The 25775-nt window shown below is 49.3% G+C and overlaps 1 protein-coding gene across 1 annotated transcript in view; it reads right to left on the reverse strand.

The window, feature by feature from the left end:
• LOC144610455 (bone morphogenetic protein 1-like) overlaps positions 1 to 25775 on the reverse strand; it is a 143158-nt gene that overhangs the window by 54544 nt on the left and 62839 nt on the right. The window contains exons 3-6 of the mRNA XM_078429180.1: positions 11955 to 12038; positions 9100 to 9261; positions 6134 to 6251; positions 1027 to 1205 (exon numbers count right to left, since the gene is read on the reverse strand). Of these exons, the coding sequence (XP_078285306.1) occupies positions 1027 to 1205; positions 6134 to 6251; positions 9100 to 9261; positions 11955 to 12038 (543 nt within the window). The remainder of the gene's footprint in view (positions 1 to 1026; positions 1206 to 6133; positions 6252 to 9099; positions 9262 to 11954; positions 12039 to 25775) is intronic.

A 25775-nucleotide genomic window follows, 5' to 3' on the forward strand; every position in this document is an offset into this window, starting at 1 on the left:
TCCCAGCAGATAGAGGAGAGAAACACAGGTTTAGACACAGGTGAAAAGCAGGCAAGGCAGGGCATTCTCAGCCGAGTGTGTGTGTGTGTGTGTGTGTGTGTGTGTGTGTGTGTGTGTGTGTGTGTGTGTGTGTGTGTGTGTGTGTGTGTGTGTGTGTGTGTGTGTGTGTGTGCGTGTGTGTGTGTGTGTGAGTGTGTGTGTGTGGGTGTGTGAGTGTGTGTGTGTGTGTGTGTGTGTGTGTGTGTGTGTGTGTGTGTGTGTGTGTGTGTGTGTGTGTGTGCGTGTGTGTGTGTGTGTGTGAGTGTGTGTGTGTGGGTGTGTGTGTGTGGCGGTGGGGAGGAAGGGCTGGAGGATGTACGTGTGTGTGGGGCTGGCATGCTGGTGCTGACCGGCGACACACCAGGCTGGGATCTTGAGCACAACCACAAAAGTGCTGGAGGAACTGAGCGGGTCAGGCAGCATCCGTGGAGGGAATAGTCGACGTACCTTCTTCAGACTGATGGAGTAAAGGGGAAGGAAGTCAATAATGAGAGATGGGGGGTGGGGCTAGGCCAGGCAAGTGATAGGTGGATACAGGTGAGGGGGGGGGGGGGGGGGGTGATGGGACGATGGGTGGGGATAGTGACTGAGGCGAGAGGCAAAAAGGATTTAAAAGGATGTCAGATAGGGAAAGAGGAGGAAGAGTGAAATGTGAAGCTGGAGGGAGGGATGTGGGCGGAAAGGGACGGGGGGGGGGAAATATGGAACTACGGCATGGAAGAGATGGGGAAATGGGGGGAAATGAGTAGCAGGGTGACTGGGGTGGAGGGAGGCGGTGGGAGAGATGGGTGCCCACACAAGCTGGGGTGTGGGGGGATGGGGGGGGGGAGCAGTGGGGTATTATCTGAAACTGAAATTTGTGGCCGGAAGAGATGTTTGTTAACCGGGGGATGCAGCAGGTGGTGGGTGGGCAGACCGAGCGCTAGTGCTGGGCAGATCTGACGGGCACGACCCAGCGGGGCGGTGCCATGGGGGCGTGCAGCTTACCCGGCTGGATGTTCTCCCTGACGATGGCGACGTGGTCGTCCCGGTCGGGCCGGGTGTGCTCGTGCCAGAAGCCAATGACGTGGCCAAGCTCATGGACCACGATGCCAAACTTGTCACAGTTTTTCCCAATGGAGATGGCCTGCGGCCCTCCTCCCCTCCGACCCACGTACGAACAGCAGCTGGGCACAGAACGGAGACAAACCAACTACGTCAGGAGGCAAGAGTTATTGCTGATGGACAACCAGGGCCAACTAGTCTCTTCGGCCACTCCATTTTGTTCCCCACACCATCGCACTGTGTCGCTTTGTTTCAGTAATTGGACATGACCGAAACTGAAGAAGGGTCTCGACCTGAAACGATACCCATTCCATCTCTCCAGAGATGCTGCCCGTCCCGCTGAGTTACTCTAGCATTTTGCGTCTATGCAGGGAATGGATTGGATACACAGGGAATGGAGGGATATGGATTATGTGCAGGTATCATGTGATGGCCTTGGTATCATGTTCAGCACAAACATTGTGGGCCGAAGGGCCTGTTCCTGTTCCTGTGCTGTGCTGTACTGTTCTGTGTTCTGTGTTCTGTGTTCTGTGTTCTGTGTTCTGTGTTCTGTGTTCTGTGTTCTGTGTTCTGTGTTCTGTGTTCTGTGTTCTGTGTTCTGTGTTCTGTGTTCTGTGTTCTGTGTTCTGTGTTCTGTGTTCTGTGTTCTGTGTTCTAGGATGTCTCAAAGTGTATGAAGGTAGATAAATCTCCAGTGGCCGATCAGGTAACTCTGAGGGAAATGACAGGAGCCCTGATTGAGATCGATGCATCCTCATTAGCCACAGTTGGGTGCTGGGCGACTAGAGGACTGCTAATGTTGCGCCTTTACTTACGAAAGGCTGCAAAGAAAGAATCATAAGCAGTAAGTCCACTGTCTGTGGGAGGTAAGTTACTAGAGGGGATTCAGTTCGGCGCAGTTCAGTTTACGTTTAATGTCACGTGTACCGAGGTACAGTGAAAAGCTTTTGTTGCGTGCCAACCAGTCAGTAGAAAGACAATACACGATTACAATCGAGCCGTCCACAGTGTATAGATACATGGTAAAGGAATAATGTTCAGTGCAAGGTAACAATGAGAAAAGTGGGATGATTGATGTCATCGTGCGTTTATATTTCCCCATCAACTGACTGCAATAACAATTGGGACAGTGCATAGCAAGCTGCCAGATCAATTTGGCCCAATTTGTGCCATTGTCTGACGTTCAAATTGCCACATTGCAGAAATTCTACCTATTTTCTCATTCATTCTCCTAATAGCGTTACCCTGGTTACATTTCAGAAGAGAATTTAGTGTTTTTAAAAATGCTCCAGCTCTAAGCACGGTTATGTGGAACAAAACAAAACGCAGTGTCCACTTACGCTGCCTGGTATTGTGGACGCTTTTGGTTACGAAGCCAAGAGAGAGGACGAGAGAACGAGAGGACGAGTAAGGGAGAAAGTGAAAGACAATGAGAAAGCGAGAGAGGGGGGGAGAGAGAGAGAGAGAGAGAGAGAGATAGAGAGAGGCAGAGAAAACGCAAGAGAGAGAGAGAGGGGTAAGGAGCAGAGGGGAGAGCTGTGGGGAGAGTGGCGGGGGGTGGGGGGGGGGAAGAGTGGAGAGGGAGGGAGGGAGAGACAAACAAAAGAAAGAGCTTGGGAAAGTGGGAGTATGGTACAGAAAGTGGGAAAGAAAGAGGTGCAGTAACTCAGTGGGTCAGTCAGCATCTCTGGAGTATTGTGTGCAGTTTTGGTCTCCTAACCTGAAGAAAGACGTTCTTGCCATAGAGGGAGTACAGAGAAGGTTCACCAGATTGATCCCTGGGATGGCAGGACTTTCATATGAGGAAAGACTGGATAGACTGGGCTTGTACTCGCTGGAATTTAGAAGACTGAGGGGGGATCTTATAGAAACATATAAAATTCTTAAGGGGTTGGAGAGGCTAGATGCGGGAAGATTGTTCCCGATGTTGGGGGAGTCCAGAACCAGGGGTAACAGCTTAAGGATAAGGGGGAAGTCTTTTAGGACCGAGATGAGAGAAAAAATTCTTCACACAGAGAGTGGTGAGTCTGTGGAATTCTCTGCCACAGAAGGTAGTTGAGGCCAGTTCATTGGCTATATTTAAGAGGGAGTTAGATGTGGCCCTTGTGGCTAAAGGGATCAGGGGGTATGGAGAGAAGGCAGGTACAGGCTACTGAGCTGGATGATCAGCCATGATCATATTGAATGGCGGTGCAGGCTCGAAGGGCCGAATGGCCTACTCCTGCACCTATTTTCTATGTTTCTATGAAAAGGAGTAGGTGACGTTTCGAGTCTCCAGTCTGAAGAAGGGTCTCAACTGTGCATTGACCTGTTAGAGTCATAGAATCTTGCAGGGTGGAAACAGGTCCTTCGGCCCAACTTTCCCACACCGGCCAACATGCCCCTCCCTGCGCTAGTCCCACCTTGCCTAGGGCAGCACTGACAGACCATGAAGTGCTGTTGACATCCACACAACTAGTCCACACCTGTTGCTCGAGGAAACTTCTCTGCCTGAGGTATTTATCTTACTGGTGCATCCTCTGGGGATGCAGTTCGTGTTTATGTGTTTAAAAACACTCTGACCAAGCGCCCATGACATTTGAAACCGTTCGGCTGGTGTCGGAGTCACTGACCCCCCCACCCCGGTTCGCGCAGTCACGGTGCCACACACTGACCCCGTCCTTGCTCGGGGCTCCAAGGGAAGCACCCGAGATTCCCGAACGTGGGAGAAGATGCCTGCGGTTGACCCGATGAACTCCAGCGGCTTTGCCTGTGGCTCGCAGCCGGCAGCGTGCGACCTGCACCCCCGGGGAGCGGCGCGAGGCACGCAATGCAACAACACTGCAGCTGCACCGGCTCCAGTGTAACGACGGAGGCTGGGAGCAGCTGCTGCAACTTGTTTATACCCAGGCAGCGCATTCACTGCACGACCTCCGCAAACCCAGCGTGGTGGATGCTGATCCAACTCACGAGAGAGTCAGATTTAGCTCCTAGGGCTAAAGGAATCGAGGGCTACGGGGAAAAAGCAGGAGCGGATTACTGATTTTAGATAGGCACACAATGCTGGAGTAACTCAGCGGGTCAGGCAGCATCTCGGGAGAGAAGGAATGGGTGACGTTTCGGGCCGAGACCCTTCTTCAGACTTCGAAGGAGTCTGAAGAAGGGTCTCGACCCGAAACGTCGCCCATTCCTTCTCTCCCGAGATGCTGCACGACCCGCTGAGTTACTTCAAAGAAGTCTGAAAAAGGGTCTCGACCCGAAACGCCACCCATTCCTTCTCTCCCGAGATGCTGCCTGACCTGCTGAGTTACTCCAGCATCGTGTGTCTACCTTCGATTTTAACCTGGAATTTAGAAGGATGAGAGGGGATCTTATCGAAACGTATAAGATTATTAAGGGGTTGGACACGTTAGAGGCAGGAAACATGTTCCCAATGTTGGGGGAGTCCAGAACCAGGGGCCACAGTTTAAGAATAAGGGGTAGGCCATTTAGAACGGAGATGAGGAAAAACCTTTTCAGTCAGAGAGTTGTGAATCTGTGGAATTCTCTGCCTCAGAAGGCAGTGGAAGCCAATTCTCTGAATGCATTCAAGTGAGAGCTAGATAGAGCTCTTAAGGCTGGCGGAGTCAGGGGGTATGGGGAAAAGGCAGGAACGGGGTACTGATTGAGAATGATCAGCCATGATCACATTGAATGGTGGTGCTGGCTCGAAGGGCTGAATGGCCTACTCCTGCACCTATTGTCTATTGTCTATTAACCAGCATCTGCAGTTTTTTTCCTACTGATTTTAGACGGTCACCCATGATCATATTGAATGGCGGTGCTGGCCTGAAGGGCCAAATGGCCTACTCCTGCACCTATTTTTCTATGTTTCTAATTACAACTTTCAAAATAGATGTGGACAAAGTCATGATGGAATAGCAGAAGTAAGTGTTACAAACATGGGGTGGCACTGGTTGGATTGTTATTTCAAACAAAGGAAAGATTGGAGGAATAGCACCTCATATTTTGCTTGGGCCACTTACAACCCAGCGGTACAAATATTGATTGCTCTAACTTCATAACCCTTGCATCCCCCTCTCTCTCTCCGTCTCTCCCCCACCCTCGTTATTGACCTGGGTTCATTGGCATCCAGGTGAGTTTCATTGCTTGTGTAACCCCTCTTCACCGAGCCCACCGTGAACAACGGATGGCTTCCTTGGTCACTGTTACATTTTTGCATATCTTCCATTTCCATGTTCTATATCTCTCTATGTCGCCGTCTTTACCTCTCATTCCCCTTTCCTCTGACTCTCAGTCTGAAGAAGGGTCTCGAAACGTCACCCATTCCTTCTCTCTCCACAGATGCTGCCTGTCCCGCTGAGTTACTCCAGCATTTCGTGTCTACCTTCGGTGTAAGCCAGCATCTGCAGTTCCTTCCTACACATAATTAGCATCTGGCTGCCCTGTACACACCAGCCACCCCTGTCTCCTGGCATTATGGATTATGTGATCGGGTGTCAGGGGTTATGGGGAGAAGGCAGGAGAATGGGGTTAGGAGCAAAGATAACAGAGCAGCGCAAGGTAGACCACTCGACCCTACAAACCGTAGTACGTCACGGCGCCATTTTAGTAGGCAAAAACTTGCAGAAACATTTAAAAAGAAAAACAACAAAAATCTGTGAATTGATAGATGAGATATTTTCTGTATCATCACACATACTGTTCCTCCACAACACTGATTACACTGCGAGAGGCAGAGCGAACGGCGGGTTTTGCCTACTAAAATGGCGGACGTTACGCTCCTTTGCGTACTACACTTCAGTGTAGGCGATTTCAACTGAGTGGCTCATCTTGCTCCTCTAGTATCTTTGGTTAGGAGGGAGAGATAGATCTGCCGTGATTGAGTGGCGGAGTAGACTTGATGGGCCGAATGGCCTAATTCTGCTCCTATCACATAATCTTACGATCATATGATGTGAGACAGCAGTGTGAGTGAAACAGATTTCACCTTCCCTCTTTGGTTGCATTGCCATCAGTTCGACATGTTACCTGCATTGGCACTTGGCGATACCTCTCCACAGCTACTCACCCACAGGGTCTGTAGGTGAAGACAATGTAGCTCTCCTCATCAGTGCGTTCCAGGAATGTCACACAGGTGCTCTTCTCCCAATGTCTCATTGCTTGTCTGAAAATAGCTCTCTGACTCCCTAAAAAAAAGAGTACAGGCCCTATTCATTTCAGCCACAGAAAGCAGAGGTGGATAGGAAGCTCCAGCTACATATACAGGAAGCACGTACGTTTAGGGTTGCCAACTTCCTCGCTCCCAAATACGGGACAAAGGGTGACGTCACCGCCCCGCGCCCCACGTGACCTCACCCAGCCAGCGGCCACGTGCTCCCGCTCCACCAATGGCGGCAGCCATTGGTGGAGCGGGAGCACGTGGCCGCTGGCTGGGTGAGGTCACGTGGGGCGGTGACATCACCCTTTGTCCCGTATTTGGGAGTGAGCAGGTTGGCAACCCTACTAATACGGGACAAGGGCGGTCCCGTACGGGACAAACTAATTTAGCCCAAAATACGGGATGTCCCGGCTAATACGGGACAGTTGGCAACCTTATGCACGTTAAGCGAGCCCACGCCAAATCTTTGTCGGGTTCTTTCTAGAGTCTTGGAGAGATACAAAACATAAACAGGCTCTTTGTACGCTGGGATTTAGAAGGATGAGATGGGATCTTATCGAAACGTATAAGATCATCAAGGGGTTGGACACGTTAGAGGCAGGAAACATGTTCCCAATGTTGGGGGAGTCCAGAACCAGGGGCCACAGTTTAAGAATAAGGGTTAGGCCATTTAGAACGGAGATGAGGAAAAACCTTTTCAGTCAGAGAGTTGTGAATCTGTGGAATTCTCTGCCTCAGAAGGCAGTGGAGGCCAATTCTCTGAATGCATTCAAGAGAGAGCTAGATAGAGCTCTTAAGGATAGCGGAGTCAGGGGGGTATGGGGAGAAGGCAGGAACGGGGTACTGGTTGGGAATGATCAGCCATGATCACATTGAATGGTGGTGCTGGCTCGAAGGGCCGTATGGCCTACTCCTGCACCTATTGTCTTTGGCCTACTGAATCCACACCAGCCATCAACCACATATTTACATTAATCTTATATCAATCCCATTAAAGAAAATTCTCAACACATTCTCACCAATTCCCCCAAGAGTCTACACACCAGGGACAATTTTCAGTGGCCAATTTATCTTTCAACACGCACACTGTGGTTAAATGAGGGGAAAGCATAAGTGATCACAAGGCATACGTGCAAACTCAACACACACTGTACCAGGGGTGGGACAGGTTTATAGGGACATGGGCCAAACACAGGCAGGTGGGATGAGTGTAGATGGGCCATGATGGTCGGTGTGGACAAAATAGACCATAGGGCCAGTTTCCGTCGAAGATAGACACAAAATGCTGGAGTAACCGTGGGACTGGCAGCATCTCTGGAGAGAAGGAACGGGTGACGTTTCGGGTAGAGACCCTTCTTCAGACTGAGAGTCAGGGGAAGGGGGAATCTGGAGATATGGAGGGGTAATGTGTGAAAACGACAGATCAAAGCACACTCATCACCACGACTCCTTAAGGTTGGGCAGGTCCAATTCTCCCCTCTGTCTGGATAGAAAGGTCCCTATTGAAATCCCTTTGGAGATAATTAGCAAGCATCGTCAATCTACAACCTCCAAGCTTTGGACTCCCGCATAACATTGCTTCCGTGACGTTAGACACAAAAAGCTGGAGTAACCCAGCGGGTCAGGCAGCGTCTCTGGAGAGAAGGGATGGGTGACGTTTCGGGTCGAGACCCTTCTGTGAAACAAGTGGCTTTCATTTCTGTTGTCACCCCAGTGCCTCTTCAACTTTTCTAAAATTTGGAAGCATAAATTGCAGAAAGAATACCTTTGGATTTTTCTCCACAAAGTTGTAAAGTGTAAACAACTCCCCGCCTAGATGTGTACCCATTTTGCCTTTCTCTTTCTTCTTCCTCCCATCACAATCCCTTCCATCTATATCCTTTCCACTGGCTTCACATTTCACACATCTTCCCTTATCTCACAACCTTTTGCCTTTTCATCTCTGGCCTTTGTCAAACAATCTGCCAACTCACCCCACTCCCCTGCTCACCTGTATCACTTGCCAGGCTTGGTCCCGCCCTCCACTCTCCCAGCTTTCTTCCCCCTTCCTCAATCAGTCTGAAGAAGGGCCCCAATCTGAAACCTCACCTGTCCATGTTCTCCAGAGATACTGCCTGACCTGCTGAGTTACTCCAGCACTCTGTGAAACGTCACTTATCCACGTTCTCCACAGATGCTGCCTGACCTGCTGAGTTACTCCAGCACTCTGTGAAACGTCACTTATCCACGTTCTCCACAGATGCTGCCTGACCCGCTGAGTTACTCCAGCACTCTGTGAAACGTCACCTATCTATGTTCTCCACAGATGCTGCCTGACCCGCTGAGTTACTCCAGCACTCTGTGAAACGTCACCTATCCATGTTCTCCACAGATGCTGCCTGACCCGCTGAGTTACTCCAGCACTCTGTGAAACGTCACTTATCCACGTTCTCCACAGATGCTGCCTGACCTGCTGAGTTACTCCAGCACTCTGTGAAACGTCACCTATCCATGTTCTCCACAGATGCTGCCTGACCTGCTGAGTTACTCCAGCACTCTGTGAAACGTCACCTATCCATGTTCTCCACAGATGCTGCCTGACCCGCTGAGTTACTCCAGCACTCTGTGAAACGTCACCTATCCATGTTCTCCACAGATGCTGCCTGACCCGCTGAGTTACTCCAGCACTCTGTGAAACGTCACCTATCCATGTTCTCCACAGATGCTGCCTGACCCGCTGAGTTACTCCAGCACTCTGTGAAACGTCACCTATCCATGTTCTCCACAGATGCTGCCTGACCCGCTGAGTTACTCCAGCACTCTGTGTTGTTTTTGGCTCTGAAGGGTTGACTAACGGCGACACAACGGTAAACAAGGCGAGGCAGCGGCTGACTCACCAGTGAAGTTGCCACCGATCACGTACGGAATCACCCCCTCAGGCCACACCCGCTCAGGCCGGGAGGTGGAGGCTCGACGCACTCGACTGTGAGTGTCGTTCTTCCGGAACTTTCTGCCTCTCCGACGCAGGGCCTTCCTCTTGCCCTTCCGGCCACGGTTACCTGTACAGAAGGGAAAAGGTGTGAGAGAACAGACCACGTGGAGGAGAGGAAGGTCGGGGACTGAAGAGGGGGATGAGGCATCCTAGTAACCTGTCACAGGTCATGGGGAGAAGGCAGGAGAGTGGGGTTAGGGGGAGGGATAGATCAGCCATGATTGAATGGCGGAGTAGACTTGATGGGCCGAATGGTCTAATTCTCCCCCTATCACTTATGATCTTTAGATCTTATGACCTGCTCCTACCAACGGCAGATTGGGAAAGGGGAGGAATTCAACAAAGATCTACTCCAATCTGCCACTTTTTCATAATTCCTATTATAATTGTTCCTAGTGGGCAATGGGTTCTATAACTCCGAGATATTCAGGTATCAGGCTCTCTCTCTCTCTCCCTCAGCCCTTCCCCATTACCCCTGAGGTCAGAGGAGAAGAAGACAGTTTGGTTAGTGTTCCCAAAGTTCTACTATATTGCTTGGACAACTTGTGTCATGTTGTTTCTGCATCAGCCACCTCCTCCGGCAGCCCACGCCATAGACCCATCACCCTCTGGGTGGCTTCACACACCTCTATAAGATCATCCCTCATCCTCCTGCTCTCCAAGGAGTCGGTCCTTACAGCTGGCCAAGTCCTTCTAAAGTCCGCGCCTGCCCAACCTCTCCCTAGAGCTCAGGCCCTGAAATCCTGGCGACATTCGGGCGAATCTTCTTTGCACTCTTTCCAGCCTAACAACATCCTTCCTGCAGCAGGGCGAACAAAGGCGGTCACGGTGGCGCAGCGGTAGAGTTGCTGCCTTACAGCGAATGCAGCGCCGGAGACTCAGGTTCGATCCTGACTACGGGCGCCGTCCGTACGGAGTTTGTACGTTCTCCCCGTGACCTGCGTGGGTTTTCTCTGAGATCTTCGGTTTCCTCCCACACTCCAAAGTCGTGCAGGTTTGTAGGTTAATTGGCTTGGTAAATGTAAAAATTGTCCCCAGTGAGTGTAGGATAGTGTTAATGTGTGGGGATCGCTGGTCGGCGCGGACCCGGTGGGCCGTAAGTGCCTGTTTCCGCCCTGTATCTCTAAACTAAAGTTGAACACAATACTCCAAATGTGGACTCACAGAGTCAAGTATAACTTCTACACTCAATACCATGACTTATGAAGGCCAATGTACCGAGAGCCTTCTTGACCAACCTATCACTCCTTTAGTACTGCGTTCAGGAATCACTGTGCATTGTGTACTCAAGTCTCTCAAGAGTACTCCAACCATGAATAAGGACAAAATGAGTCAGAGAACATTACCATCCTGAAGTGAGCATAATCTCAGCCATTTCAGACGGTTTCTTGCAGAGGCAATGAGACCGGTGTGTCGAGAATCACGTTTAGACCACTCAAGCTGAGGAGGGAAATCTCTTCACCAACAAGATGGATTTTAACAAATGCACACCAATTTCATTGCTACTGTGAACCATAACTAACGTTGAAATGTAAATACATTGCTGTGCTGGAGTTTGGATTGTTGCCACGGAATCATTAGTTCAGGCCTCTGCCTTAATAACCCTGTAACATAATAACGATGTTTGCATTCCCTAAACTGCAGGTCAATGATTCACATGCAGATGTCAATGCAACACGAGACCCTCCAGCAGTGCGAGAAAGCCTCTTTAATGATATAATCTCCGCTGTATAATTTTTTATTTAGTTCCCACCATCTCCCTTTCCATCTGTAGTCTTCACTTTCCAAAAGAGTCACAGGATAGCTATGAGGAGTGGACAAACGTCTGTCTGCATTCTCCTATTCAGCTAACTCAGCAAACGCTGCCCTCCAGCTGTGCTTTACACTTCACGTTACACTTCAGAGATAGAGCGTGGAAGTGGACTCTTCAACCTATCGGGTCCACACCGACCAGTGATCATCCTGGGCACTGGGATCATCCCACACTCGAGGGATAGACGATAGACAATAGACAATAGGTGCAGGAGGAGGCCATTCAGCCCTTCGAGCCAGCACCGCCATTCAATGTGATCATGGCTGATCATTCTCAATCAGTACCCCGTTCCTGCCCTCTCCCCATAACCCCTGACTCCGCTATCCTTAAGAGCTCTATCCAGCTCTCTCTTGAATGCATTCAGAGACTTGGCCTCCACTGCCTTCTGAGGCAGAGAATTCCACAGATTCACAACTCTCTGACTGAAAAAGTTTTTCCTCATCTCAGTTCTAAATGGCCTACCCCTTATTCTTAAACTATGGCCCCTGGTTCTGGACTCCCCCAACATTGGGAACATGTTTCCTGCCTCTAACGTGTCCAACCCCTTAATAATCTTATACGTTTCGATAAGATAACTTACAATTTATACCCAAGCCAATAAACCTTACAAACCTGTACGCTTTGGAGTGTGGGAGGAAACCAGAGCACCCGGAGAAAACCCACACATGGTCACAGGGAAAACGTACAAACTCCGTACAGACGGAACCGTAGTCAGGATCGAACCCGGGTCTCTGGCGCTGTGAGGCGGCAACTCTACCACTGTGTCACCGTGCCATCTTCTGCACCACAGTGCCACCCCATACAGATTGTGTGTGCAAGAGTGCGACTGGACTACCTTCTAGTTACATCAAACCGTTTTCTTTGGAAGGGCAGATGTAAGACAAGAGGACAATAGTAATTCTCCTTCTCCCGAGCTTTCTTTTGGTGAAGGTGAGGTGGGTTCTTACCTCTCTGTCGCTTGCTGCCCGACAAGCCAGCCAGGCCATCCTTCGCGAGGCTTGTTCCATTCCAGTGTGAACCAATTAACTGACCTGAGGATAAAGCACACGCGTTTTCCGTTACACCTTATCCGAGCTTCTACACGAGTAGCTTTCATCCAAAATTATCTATCACAGTTTGCCTCAGATTCTAATTGTCTATGCATCAGGATGCAATGAAATTCTTAGTTTGCATGAAGCTCGCTGAGTGAAATAAGTACTGAATAAATGCAATAACAAATGCAAGGACATCAAAATGGTGCAGAGATTTGAGTACAAAACATTGAAAATACTTTTGTACAGATACATGGATAGGAAAGGTTTAAAGAGATATGGGGCATGAGGCATTCAAGTGGGACAAGCTTAGATGGAGCATCTTGGTCAGTATGGGAAAAAATGAGCCAAAGGGCCTGTTTCCATGGTGTTGGACTCTATGACTCTAGTTCTAGTAAACAACACTGGTATCATCGGCGGGTATAAAGATTAGGGTTGCCAACTGTCCCGTGTTAGTCGGGACATCCCGTATTTTGGGCTAAATTAGTTTGTCCCGTATGGGACCGCCCTTGTCCCGTATTAATAGGGTTGCCAACTTCCTCACTCCCAAATAAGGGACAAAGGGTGACGTCACCGCCCTGCGCCCCACGTGACCTCACCCAGCCAGTGTCCATTGGTGGAGCGGGAGCACGTGGCCGCCGGCTGGGTGAGGTCACATGGGGCGCGGGGCGGTGACGTCACTCTTTGTCCCTTATTTGGGAGTGAGGAAGTTGGCAACCCTACACACAACCAGTGTTGTGGGTCAGGGTGGGGGAGACGTTGTGGCAAATTCTACACCTTCTTGTGTCGGAAGGAACTGCAGATGCTGGTTTACTACGAAGACAGACAAGAAATGCTGGGGCAACTCAGCAGGACAGGCAGCATCCCTGGAGGGAAGGAATGGGTGACTTTTCGGGTTGAGATTCTTGATTAGAAACATAGAAACATAGAAATATAGAAAATAGGTGCAGGAGTAGGCCATTCGGCCCTTCGAGCCTGCACCGCCATTCAATATGATCATGGCTGATCATCCAGCTCAGTAGCCTGTACCTGCCTTCTCTCCATACCCCCTGATCCCTTTAGCAAAAAGGGCCACATCTAACTCCCTCTTAAATATAGCCAATGAACTGGCCTCAACTACCTTCTGTGGCAGAGAATTCCACAGACTCACCACTCTCTGTGTGAAGAAATGTTTTCTCATCTCGGTCCTAAAAGACTTCCCCCTTATCCTTAAGCTGTGACCCCTGGTTCTGGACTCCCCCAACATCGGGAACAATCTTCCCGCATCTAGCCTCTCCAACCCCTTAAGAATTTTATATGTTTCTATAAGATCCCCCCTCAGTCTTCTAAATTCCAGCCAGTACAAGCCCAGTCTATCCAGTCTTTCCTCATATGAAAGTCCCGCCATCCCAGGGATCAATCTGGTGATCCTTCTCTGTACTCCCTCTAAGGCAAGAACGTCTTTCCTCAGGTTAGGAGACCAAAATTGCACACAATACTCCAGGTGCGGTCTCACCAAGGCCCTGTACAACTGCAGCAGAACCTCCCTGCTCCTAAACTCAAATCCTCTTGCTATGAATGCCAACATACCATTCGCTTTCTTCACTGCCTGCTGCACCTGCATGCTTGCTTTCAATGACTGGTGCACCATGACACCCAGGTCACGTTGCATCTCCCCTTCTCCCAATCGGTCACCATTCAGGTAATACTCTGCTTTCCTGTTCTTGCCGCCAAAGTGGATAACCTCACATTTATCCACATTATATTGCATCTGCCATGCATTTGCCCACTCGCCTAATCTATCCAAGTCACTCTGTAGCCTCCTAGCATCCTCCTCGCAGCTAACACTGCCACCCAGCTTCGTGTCATCCGCAAACTTAGAGATGTTGCATTCAATTCCCTCGTCCAAATCATTAATATACACTGTAAATAACTGGGGTCCCAGCACTGAGCCTTGCGGTACCCCACTAGTCACTGCCTGCCATTCCGAAAAGGACCCGTTTATTCCTACTCTTTGCTTCCTGTCCGCCAACCAATTAGAATGAGGGTCAAACGTTACGGGGAGAAAGTAGGAGAGAGGGGAAAATAGATCAGCCATGATTGAATGGCAGAGTAGACTCAATGGGCCAAATAGCCAAATTCTGCTCCTACAACTCATGAACACGGCTGTTTCCAGCATTCCTGTCTTTGTTTCAGATTTCAGCATTTAGGGAATGCAAACATCCCAGCATTCTCACTGGAATTTAGAAGACTAAGGGGGGATCTTATAGAAACATATAAAATTCTTAAGGGGTTGGAGAGGCTAGATGCGGGAAGATTGTTCCCGATGTTGGGGAAGTCCAGAACCAGGGGTCACAGCTTAAGGATAAGGGGGAACTCTTTTAGGACCGAGATGAGAAAACATTTCTTCACACAGAGAGTGGTGAATCTGTGGAATTCTTTGCCACAGAAGGTAGTTGAGGCCAGTTCATTGGCTATATTTAAGAGGGAGTTAGATGTGGCCCTTGTGGCTAAAGGGATCAGGGGGTATGGAGAGAAGGCAGGTACAGGTTACTGAGTTGGATGATCAGCCATGATCATATTGAATGGCGGTGCAGGCTCGAAGGGCCGAATGGCCTACTCCTGCACCTATTTTCTATGTTTCTATGTTTCCAGTATCTGCAGTATTCTGACTTTCACTCACCGACTGGGGTCCCAGATGAAGCATTGCTGGGAAAGTGGGCCGAGTTGGAGTAATGACTGAAATGATTACCTTTCACAGAGCAGGAAGGAGAAAATGGGAAAGGAGGCCTCAAAAGCCAGAAAAGTGCAGGGCTGACCAGCAAACCGCTGATTAAGCCGTAAAGCACAAATCACAGAGACAGTGCACAGCTGGCTTGACATTTTAATTTGCAAACAAAAAGCTTTCCCGAAACAAATCACAATAAGCATTGAGAGACACAAAATGCTGGAGTAACTCAGCGGGTCAGGCAGCCTCTCAGGAGAGAAGGAATGGGTGATGTTTCGGGTCCCGCCCCCTCCCCTGACATCAGTCTGAAGAAGGGTCTCGACCCGAAACGTCACCCATTCCTTCTCTCCTGAGATGCTGCCTGGCCATCTGAGTTACTCCAGCATTCGATTTAAACCAGCATCTGCAGTTTTTTTCCCTACACAATCAATAGTCAATAGTCATTTATTTGTCACATACACATAAATGTGTAGTGAAATGAAAAATTGCCCGCAGTTCAACAATAAGACCAATAAGAATAATCAATAAAAATGCAATAACACATACAATCAAAAAACAAACACCAAAGAAAAGAAACATCCATCACAGTGAGTCTCCTCCAGTCCCCTCCACACTGTGATGGAAGGCCAGAATGTTGGGTGAATTTCCCGTGGGTAAAATAATTAAATGACCTCTGGGTTATCGCAGCAACCTTGGGGAAACAGAGATACTGGTGCTGGACTCAGTCACCTCCCTGTTATAGAGTTAGTAATCTGCCTGCTGCTCTTGTTGTTGAACGCAAGCACTGTTTGTGATGTGGCCCAGTTAAAGTAAGAGAGTTCAACGTGCAATCTTTTACGGCATTGAAGCAGTTCTGCAAAAACACCACAATCAGGAAATATTTAGGGAAAAGGTTAAAAAGGTTTGGAGCGTCAAGTTTGGGTTTTATGAATGTGGGGAATGAAGGGAAGACTATGGAGCAAACAAGGGTTCAAAGTTAATTTGGGCCCTTCTCCAGTATTTTACATTCAAGATTGAGCTTGAGTATAAGATGCCTGGCCTCATATTCAAAAGAAGGAGCGGATTGCCACATCCAGGGTGAACAAATACTCTGATTTACTGCTGGTAAGTTTACTGAAAACAGCAAGGTGTGCCAACCATTCACGGACATCCTGAGAACTCCTGCAAATAAAATGAAATCCTCATTGCAGCCACAAGCTGCCCACAAGAAAAAAGGAATCAGAGGATTTTAAAATAGTATATTTTTCTTTTTTCTTTTAGAAACATAGAAACATAGAAAATAGGTGCAGGAGTAGGCCATTCGGCCCTTCGAGCCTGCACCGCCATTCAATATGATCATGGCTGATCATCCAACTCAGTATCCCGTACCTGCCTTCTCTCCATACCCCCTGATCCCTTTAGCCACAAGGGCCACATCTAACTCCCTCTTAAATATAGCCAATGAACTGGCCTCAACTACCTTCTGTGGCAGAGAATTCCACAGATTCACCACTCTCTGTGTGAAAAAAAACTTTCTCATCTCGGTCCTAAAAGACTTCCCCCTTATCCTTAAACTGTGACCCCTTGTTCTTTTATACTGAAGATGGGGAGAGCACATTGTTGACCGGTATTAGCTCCCAACTAGTTCGGTAATGAAGAACAGATCCTGGAGTTATAGAGTGATACAGAGTGGAAACAGGCCCTTCGGCCCAACTTGCCCATACCGGCCAACATGTCCCAGCTACACCGGCCTGCGCTTGGTCTATATCCCTCCAAACATGTTTTATCCATGTACCTGTCTAACTGTTTCTTAAGCTTTGGGATAGTCCCAGCCTCAACTACAGCCTCTGGCCTGCGCTTGGTCCATACACCCACCACCCTCTGTGTGGAAAAAGTTACCCGTCAGATCTTTTCCCCTTCACCTTGAACCTGTGTCCTCTGGTCCTCGATTCACCTACTGCACTCTTATTGTCAAGTGTTGCCTAGTGATGACTATTGGGCATGCAGGTGAGCTGTGGGAGACAGCGGGGAGGGCAGTTGTGATGATAACTCCTGGGATATATTCATCCAGGGGGTGGTATCATCATTGAAGAAGCACGAGTCCTCCCGGTCCATTAAAAATCAGTAAAGATCACAAGAATGGGTCTAAAAGAAAGAAATGTTCATCTGTTTATTGAGAGGTAGGAAATATATAGGACAGCACGGTGATAGGGCAACTGCCTCACAGCTCAGGTTCGATCCTGACCGGGTGCTGTCTGTGTGGGGTTTTCACGTTCTCCCTGTGACCACGTAGGTTTCCTCCGGGTGCTCTGGTTTCCCCCCACATCCCGAAGACGCGCGGGTTTGTGGGTTAATTGTCCCCTCTGTAAATGGCCCCCTAGTGTGTAGGGAGTGGATGGGAAAGTGGGATAACGTGGAACTAGTGCGGACGGTGGCCAGCGGGGACTCAGAAGGCCGTATCTCGAAACTAAAGTAAAATAGATCGATCAATATGAGCACAGTCTGAAGAAGTGTCTCGATTTTTTTAGATTTAGAAATACAGCGTGGAAACAGGCCCTTCGGCCCACCGGGGCCGCGCCGCCCAGCAATCCCCGCACATTAACACTAACCTACACCCACTAGGGACAATTTTTTTTAAACATTTGCCCACCAATTAACCTGTACGTCTTTGGAGTGTGGGAGGAAACTGAAGATCTCGGAGAAAACCCACGCAGGTCACGGGGAGAACGTACAAACTCCATACAGACGGCGCCGTTAGTCAGGATCGAACCTGAGACTCCGGCGTTGCATTCGCTGTAAGGCAGCAACTCTACCGCTGCGACACCATGCCACCATTGACTTGGCCTCCACAGCCACCTGTGGCAATGGATTCCACAGATTCACCACCTTCTGGCTAAAGATTCACCACCTTCCTCCTCATCTCCTTTGTAAAGGAGCGTCCTTTAATTCTGAGGCTGTGCCCTCTGGTCCTAGACTCTCCCACTGGTGGAAGCATCCTCTCCACATCCATTGTGTTCAGGCCTATCAAGGACTGTTTCAAGGGGAGGCTCCACCATTCAGTGCGATCATGGCTGATGATGTGTAATCTAACTCCACTCTGCCCACCTAATAAGCTGCGGCAAAACACAAAACCCAGTCTTAGACTGGAACTTAGCAACTGGACTGGCATCAGCTGCTGTTGTAGACGACATTGGGAGCTGCCTCTGAATGAGCTCTGGGTTCACTCCATCGGCAGCCCTATACATTGTTCATTTTAATCTGCTTATCCAATTTGCCTTTGAAAGATACATCTTGTTCCTTACAACCTCACACTCCCTGTTCTCTGGTTACTAACCCTCTGCCAATGGAAATTATTTCCTCCCATTTACTCTTTCTTAAATAAGAAAGAGATTTGCTTGGCCAGGGCTTGTGTGAGAAGAGAGAGGGTTGTACTGTCAAGAACAGCTACATATGCCACATCTGTATTTTTTGTGGAGTTTAGTCGAATGAGGAGGCGATCGAACTGATATGTCCCCGGGGCGACCAACATGGTTAATGGTGAAATGAAGATAGACACAAAAAGTTGGAGTAACTCAGCGGGTCAGGCAGCATCTCTGGAGAAGGAATGGGTGACGTTTCGGGTCGAGACTCGTCTTCAGACGGTGAAATAGATGGTGAAATGTTTAACTCGTGGAAATGTCTCAACAACCTCCATCTTGAATTCTTAGGCTTTTAGTTTCGTTGCATTCCTCTCACCTCCACCCTGGTGCACTCCCTCATCTCCTACACAAACCTCTCTCCCCCCCCCCCCCCCCCCCCACCCTGCTCCATTGTGTTCACTCGTACACCTATCTCCCACCCCAGAGTCTCCCATTTCTCTTTTATCCCCCCACCTTCCCCTTCCCTCTCGCCCCCCTCTCCGGCTTTACATTTTCACCTCCACCTGCCCTCTCTTCATCTCCTACCCTCCTGCCTCCTTTCATCTCGAGCCTTTGTCACTCATTCCACCCATCTGAAAATCAAACCTTCCTCATGAATCCACCTATCACTCTCCAGGCTTTGTCCTGCCCCCACCCTCTCCTCCAGCTTTGTCCCCCCTTTTGTGGTGGATACCTGGAATGGTGGTGGAAACAGATACGATAGTGACGTTTGTAAGGGTTTAAAGATAACCACGTGAATATGCAGGGATATGGATCACATGCAGGCAGCAGAGATCAGTTTAAGTTCAGAGATGGTATCATGTTCAGCACAGACATTGTGGGCCGAAGGGCCTGCTCCTTGTTGTGCTGTTCCATTTTCTGTAAAGGACCTTTTCAGAGATGGACTGGGACTAGGATTGCCAACTATAGCAATCCCAAATACGGGACAAAGTGACGTCACTGCCCCGTGCCCCACGTGACCTCACCCACCCAGCGGCCACGTGCTCCCGCTCCACCAATGGCAGCTGCCCGGTTGTGTAGGAAATAAAACTGCAGATGCCGGTTTAAATCGAAGGTAGACACAAAAAGCTGGAGTAACTCAGCGGGTCAGGCAGCATCTCTGGAGAGAAAGACCCAAAACATCACCCATTCCTTCGCTCCAGAGATGCTGCCTGACATGCTGAGTTACACCAGCGTTTTGAGTCTACCCGGGAGGCAGGTTGCTAGGCAACCTCCGTTAGGCGGCGCCAGGGCCTCCGGGCCTACACTGTCCACACCACACCTACACTGTCCGGAAGGTGGACCTTTCTGTCATGGGCCTCCTCCAGTGCCAGTGAAGCCCACTGGAAATTGGAGGAACAGCACCTCATATTTCGCTTGGGCAGCTTGCAGCCCAGCGGTATAAACATTGACTTCTCCAACTTTAGATAGTTCCTCTGTCCCTCTCTTCCCCTCCCCCTTCTCAGTTCTCCCTCTATCTTCCTGTCTCCACCTATATCCTTCCTTTGTCCCGCCCCCCTGACATCAGTCCGAAGAAGGGTCTCGACCCGAAACGTCACCCATTCCTTCTCTCCTGAGATGCTGCCTGACCTGCTGGGTTACTCCAGCATTAAATAATACCTTCGATTTGTACCAGCATCTGCAGTTATATTCTTACACTACACTGTCCGGAAGTTGGGCACAGATTCTAACCAGCATTGGCAGTTTTTTTCGTACCACACTATCCGGGCCTACAGCGCCCGCCCTCCCGGGCCCAATACGGGACAAGGGCGGTCCCGTACGGGACAACCTAATTTAGCCCAAAATACGGGATGTCCCGGCTAATACGGGACAGTTGGCAACCTTAACTGGGACCAAGCCGCAAGTCGTAAAAATCTACAATGCATCTGCAACTACAATTGCTGCTAGCTAAAAACAGAAACTTTACAACGCAAATTATACATAACAGACATTACTGCAGGCTGCAATTTTAGTGTAACGTGTCAGCATGGTCATTAAACCATGATGACAGGTTAAGACTAAACTAACCCAAATCAGTCAGACTGATGTCTCTCATTCACTTCAATATATCCATTAGCCTTCTGTTAATGGGTCTATTTTTTCCAAAGGATGTATATTCATCCTTGAGTTGGTCTAAATACCCATTGATCAACAATTTACTCCCCACCCCCACGGTTTGTCAGTCGTTATGCTTGGAGTTACCCGTAGTTATTATGAACATATCCGGAATGTAAATATTTCTAGTTTATTTCCTGCACACTTGAGGAGAATAATAACATGAGAGGGGAAGCGAGAACTGGTAACATGGAGACAAAAGTTCACAAGTTATAGGAGTAGAATCAGGCCATTCGGCCCATCGAGTCTACTCCGCCAATCAATCATGGCTGATCTCTGCCTCCTAATCCCATTTTCCTGCCTTCTCCCCATAACCCTTGACACCCATTCTAATCAAGAATTTGTCTATCTCTGCCTTAAAAACATCCACTGACTTGGCCTCCACAGCCCTCTGTGGCAATGAGTTCCACAGATTAACAACCTTCTGACTAAACAAGTTCTTCCTCGCCTCCTTTCTAAAAGAGCGCCCTTTAATTCTGAGGCTGCGACCTCTGCTCCTAGACTCTCCCACCAGTGGAAACATCCTCTCCACATCCACTCTATCTATGCCTTTCATTATTCTGTTAGTTACAAAGAGGTCCCCCCCTCAACCTTCTAAACTCCAGCGAGTACAGGCCCAGTGCTGACAAACGCTCATCGTATGCTAACCCACTCATTCCTGGAATCACTCTTGTAAACCTCCTCTGGGCCCTCTCCAGAGCCAACACATCCTTCCTCAGATATGAGACCCAAATCTGCTCACAGCATTCCAAATGCAGCCTGACCAGGGCCTTATAGAGTCTCAGCATTACATCCCAGTCCTCTTGAGAGAAACTCGCTGGAATTTACAACATTGAGGGGGGATCTTATAGAAACTTACAAAATTCTTAAGAGGTTGGACAGGCTAGATGCAGGAAGATTGTTCCCAATGTTGGGGAAGTCCAGAACAAGGGGTCACAGTTTAAGGATAAGGGGGAAGTCTTTTAGGACCGAGATGAGAAAGTTTTTTTTCACACAGAGAGTGGTGAATCTGTGGAATTCTCTGCCACAGAAGGTAGTTGAGGCCAGTTCATTGGCTATATTTAAGAGGGAGTTAGATGTGGCCCTTGTGGCTAAAGGGATCAGGGGGTATGGAGAGAAGGCAGGTACGGGATACTGAGTTGGATGATCAGCCATGATCATATTGAATGGCGGTGCAGGCTCGAAGGGCCGAATGGCCTACTCCTGCACCTATTTTCTATGTTTCTAAACGCTAGCGATGATTTTGCCTTCCTTACTACCGATTCGACTTGCAAGTGAGCCTCCTGGGAGTCCTGCACCAGCACGCCCAAGTCCCTTCGCACCTCCGATTTCTTGATTCACTCCCCGTTTAGACACAAAGGACATCACTTTGGGGCAGGGTCCCTGTTCCACTTCAACTGAAAGTAAATTGGCACGTTACTACTGTACGATGTCCAATCTGTTTAATCTAGGGTTGCCAACTTCCTCACTCCCAAATACGGGACAAGGGGACGTCACCGCGGAAGCCATTGGTGGAGCGGGAGCACGTGGCCGCTGGCTGGGTGAGATCGCGTGGGGCGCGGGGCGGTGAAGTCACCTTGTCCCGTATTTGGGAGTGGGGCTGTTACGTCACTCTTTGTCCCGTATTTGGGAGTGGGGTTGTTAAGTCACTCTTTGTCCCGTATTTGGGCGCGGGGCGGTTACGTCACCCTTTGTCCCTTCTTTGGGAGTGAGGAAGTTGGCAACCCTACTAATACGGGGCAAGGGCAGTCCCGTACGAGACAAACCAACTTAGCCCACAACACGGGATGTCCCGGCTAATACGGGACAGTTGGCAACCCTAGTTTAACCTGTCATTGAATAATCCCGATAAACGTGGGTGCAACACTGATTTTTTGATGAAATAATAATTCTTCTCCATCTGGATTCCATTGGCAGTAGCGGCACGATGCTGTGCAAGGTCGGCTAACGTTAATCACTCATTCCAGCCACTGGGGCAAGAACTGCTGCCTCATGCAGGCAGTGGAAAATCTCAGTGTGGCGAAGGGACTGTCTCTCCAATATCTGAAGTAAAATCTAAAGTTAATGCACGAAATGTGGTCGGTTCCATCCCCCTCACTCTTCGACTGCCCAGAGCCAGGTACAAACACTGTGCACTGTCTGAGCCAGGCTTAAAGGCAGAATCGAAAGCCACTGCCACGTTTCACCTCCAGTTGCGGCAGCACAGACCAGTGGTGTGGGAAAGGAACGGTAAGAACAACAAACGTGGGGAATCTGGACTGGAAACAAACTGGTGGGAGGGAGCGCACGGAAGGTCAGTGAGTGCCTGGAAGAGACCGAACAGGCTCGGGTTTCAGAACATCATTAGGCCGAGCTTCCTCGTTTCAGGTGCTGCAGGGAGCCCTGGCTGCCTCTGACTCCCCGACAAGCCCAGGCAGCTTTGGGATGAAGTGCACGCAGCTGAACTCGATTAACTGTGCTTTTGAAATTGTGCAAGGGCAGGCGAGAAAACAGCGGTAAAAGGCAACTCCCCCACTGCTCTGGAGGCCATTATTCCCACATCAATGTGCGCACTGCTGTGAGGCCAGACACTCTGGAGCAGGCCCATGATCAAGGGGAAGCCGTTTGGTCTCTTCAATCTGTTCCGCCACTTCGCTGCTTCACGACTGGTCAAATCCCATCCTCATCTGCTGCTTTATTTTCATGTATTTTTAATCATCCTCTCTCTTCATGAATATCCACCAGATTTGATTTTGAGATCTTTACTAGTGTTGGGGCTGCACGGTAGAGTTGCTGCCTGACAGCGCCAGAGGTCCGAGTTTGACCCTGATTACCGGCGCTGTCTGTACGGAGTTTGCACGTTCTCCCCGTGACCTGTGTGGATTTCCCCCCGAGATTTTCAGTTTCCTCCCACACTCAAAAGACGTGCAAGTTTGTAGGTCAATCGGCTTAATATAAATATAAATTGTCCCTAGTCCGTAGGATTGCCCCAGTGTGTGGGGATCGCTGGTCAGTGCGGACTTGGTGGGCCGAAGGGCTTGTTTCCAGGATGTATCTCTAAACTAAATTAAACTATACTAAGCTAAACTAAACTCAACTAGGTCATTCGGCCTGAATAGGCCTTCGGGAGGTTCGCAGAGGTTGGTGGAGATTAGGGTAAAGTTTGTGTGAAGTTATGCATTTTGACATCATGCTGCAAACCTTCTCTCATTTAAGATTGTCTGAAGAAGGGTCTCGACCCATTCCTTCTCTCCAGAGATGCTGCCCGTCCCGCTGAGTTACTCCAGCTTTTTGTGTCTATCTTTGGTGTAAAGCAGCATCTGCAATTCCTTCCTACCCGTCTTAATGTCCTGTATTCAAACATCTGCAAACCGAGTCCACGAAACTCTCAGCTTAGTGCCTCTAGCTCTGGGGGACTCCTGGGTTCAGACCATGTGTGGATGGTTGTCCGCCCGTGCCCAGCCTGTCCGCAACGCTCTGCCCCGACGTTGGATTACCGTTCCACTATTGCAGTTTGATCTAGGGAGAACGTGCAAACTCCGTACAGACAGCACCCATAGTCAGCATCCAACCCGGGACTCTGAGGGTGTCGAGGCAGCAACTCTACCGCTGCGCCACCTGTGGGTCATCTTATCAAATGGCCAGAGGGTGGAGGGGTTAAAAACAGAAACGGCTGAGCTAACCTTCTCCACCTTACATTCTTGCCATAAGCAGAAACAGCTCCTCCATGCAATGGCTGGTATGAACTCAAGATGTTGTTGCTCATCTTGTGTCCTCTCCGGATAGATTATCATCCCCTCTGCTGCCCTCCCCTCCCCCCCCCTCCCATCCCCCCCCCCCCCCCCCCCCCACCCATCCCCCACTGCTCCACTCCCACGGTGTGCTGAGCCTCACTGGCCAAGGCAATACTTTGGCAGCACTCCAGTGTTTCAATTAGTGGTTGCCAACTGTCCCGTATCAGCCGGGACATCCCGTATATTTTGGCCTAAATTAGTTTGTCCCGTACAGGACCGCCCGGGTCCCGTTTTGGTAGGGTTGCCAACTTCCTCACTCCCAAATAAGGGACAAAAGGTGACGTCACCGCCACGCGCCCCACGTGACCTCGCCCAGCCAGCGACCACGTGCTCCCGCTCCACCAGTGATGGAGACAGGCAGCGATAACGCAAGAAGCAAACAGCTCCCACCTCAACAAACTCAATGATCCCAGGAATGAATGGGTTAACATATGATGAGCATTTGTCAGCACTGGGCCTGTACTCGCTGGAGTTGAGAAGGGTGAGGGGGGGACCTCTTTGAAACTTACAGAATAATGAAAGGCATAGATAGAGTGGATGTGGAGAGGATGTTTCCACTGGTGGGAGAGTCTAGGACCAGAGGTCACAGCCTCAGAATTAAAGGGCGCTCTTTTAGAAAGGAGGCGAGGAGGAACTTGTTTAGTCAGAGGGTAGTTAATCTGTGGAACTCATTGCCACAGTGGGCTGTGGAGGCCGTCAGTGGATGTTTTTAAGACAGAGATAGACAAATTCTTGATTAGAACAGGTGTCAAGGGTTATGTGGAGAAGGCAGAAAAATAGGATTAGGAGGTAGAGATCAGCCATGATTGAATGGCGAAGTAGACTCGATGGGCCGAATGGCCTAATTCTATTCCTATAACGTGAACTTTTGTCTCCATATTACCAGTTCTTGCTTCCCCTCTCATGCTACTATCTTCCTCAAGTGTGCAGGAAATGAACTAGAAATATTTACATTCCAGATATGTTCATAATATCACCATGCGGGGGGGTGGGGGGGGGAGAAATCAGGAGAATGGGGTTGAGAGGGAAAGATAGATCAGCCATGGTTGAATTGATGGTCTGAACGGACTAATTTTGCTCCTCGAACCTACGAAACTTACACTCTGCCCTGGTTGATTTTGAACTTATAAACTCTGGATCACTGGTCCAAGATCATAACAACTAGGCTGCCTTAACTAAACAAACAGCGTCTTTTGGCAGGATGGGTCCTTCCTCGCTGTGTTGCACGAATCAGGACACCAGCTTTCCCCTTCCGAGTTGTCCAGAGGGATTGCTGGCAATGGAAAGGGCCTGTATCTGCACCAGAATCTCTACCATTGTACCATTCTACCGCAGGGCAAAGCGAGCGACTTTTTTGACAAACTGTAAGCAAACCCAGGCTGCCCTTGAACAACTCAAGCCACCCACCTTCTTGCTGTCAAGTCCCACATCCTCCTAATGAGACAGGCTCTTGGAAAGAACGCAGTGGTGATCTTAATTGCACAGAACCTAAAGGCACACTAAACATCCTCAAGAGAAACTATACAGCATTGGATTTCTGTGGTCATAGCAGTTGCCAATTCCTTCATTCAAATAACATCCACGTAGGTTTAATTAAACACATGTGCAGGCTGTATGAAATATTAGTTACAAAGGCAAAGCTCCTTCCAAAGAGGATTGTGCGAGTTCTTTATGGTTCTTGGACAAGGCTTTAATTGCAGCATTGATGGCTCGTTGAACAACTGTGTACGTGATGTGGGCGCGTAGTGCGTGTGAATGTCAGCAT

Source organism: Rhinoraja longicauda, chromosome 36 (assembly GCF_053455715.1).
Source record: "Rhinoraja longicauda isolate Sanriku21f chromosome 36, sRhiLon1.1, whole genome shotgun sequence".
Classification (NCBI taxonomy): domain Eukaryota; kingdom Metazoa; phylum Chordata; class Chondrichthyes; order Rajiformes; family Arhynchobatidae; genus Rhinoraja; species Rhinoraja longicauda.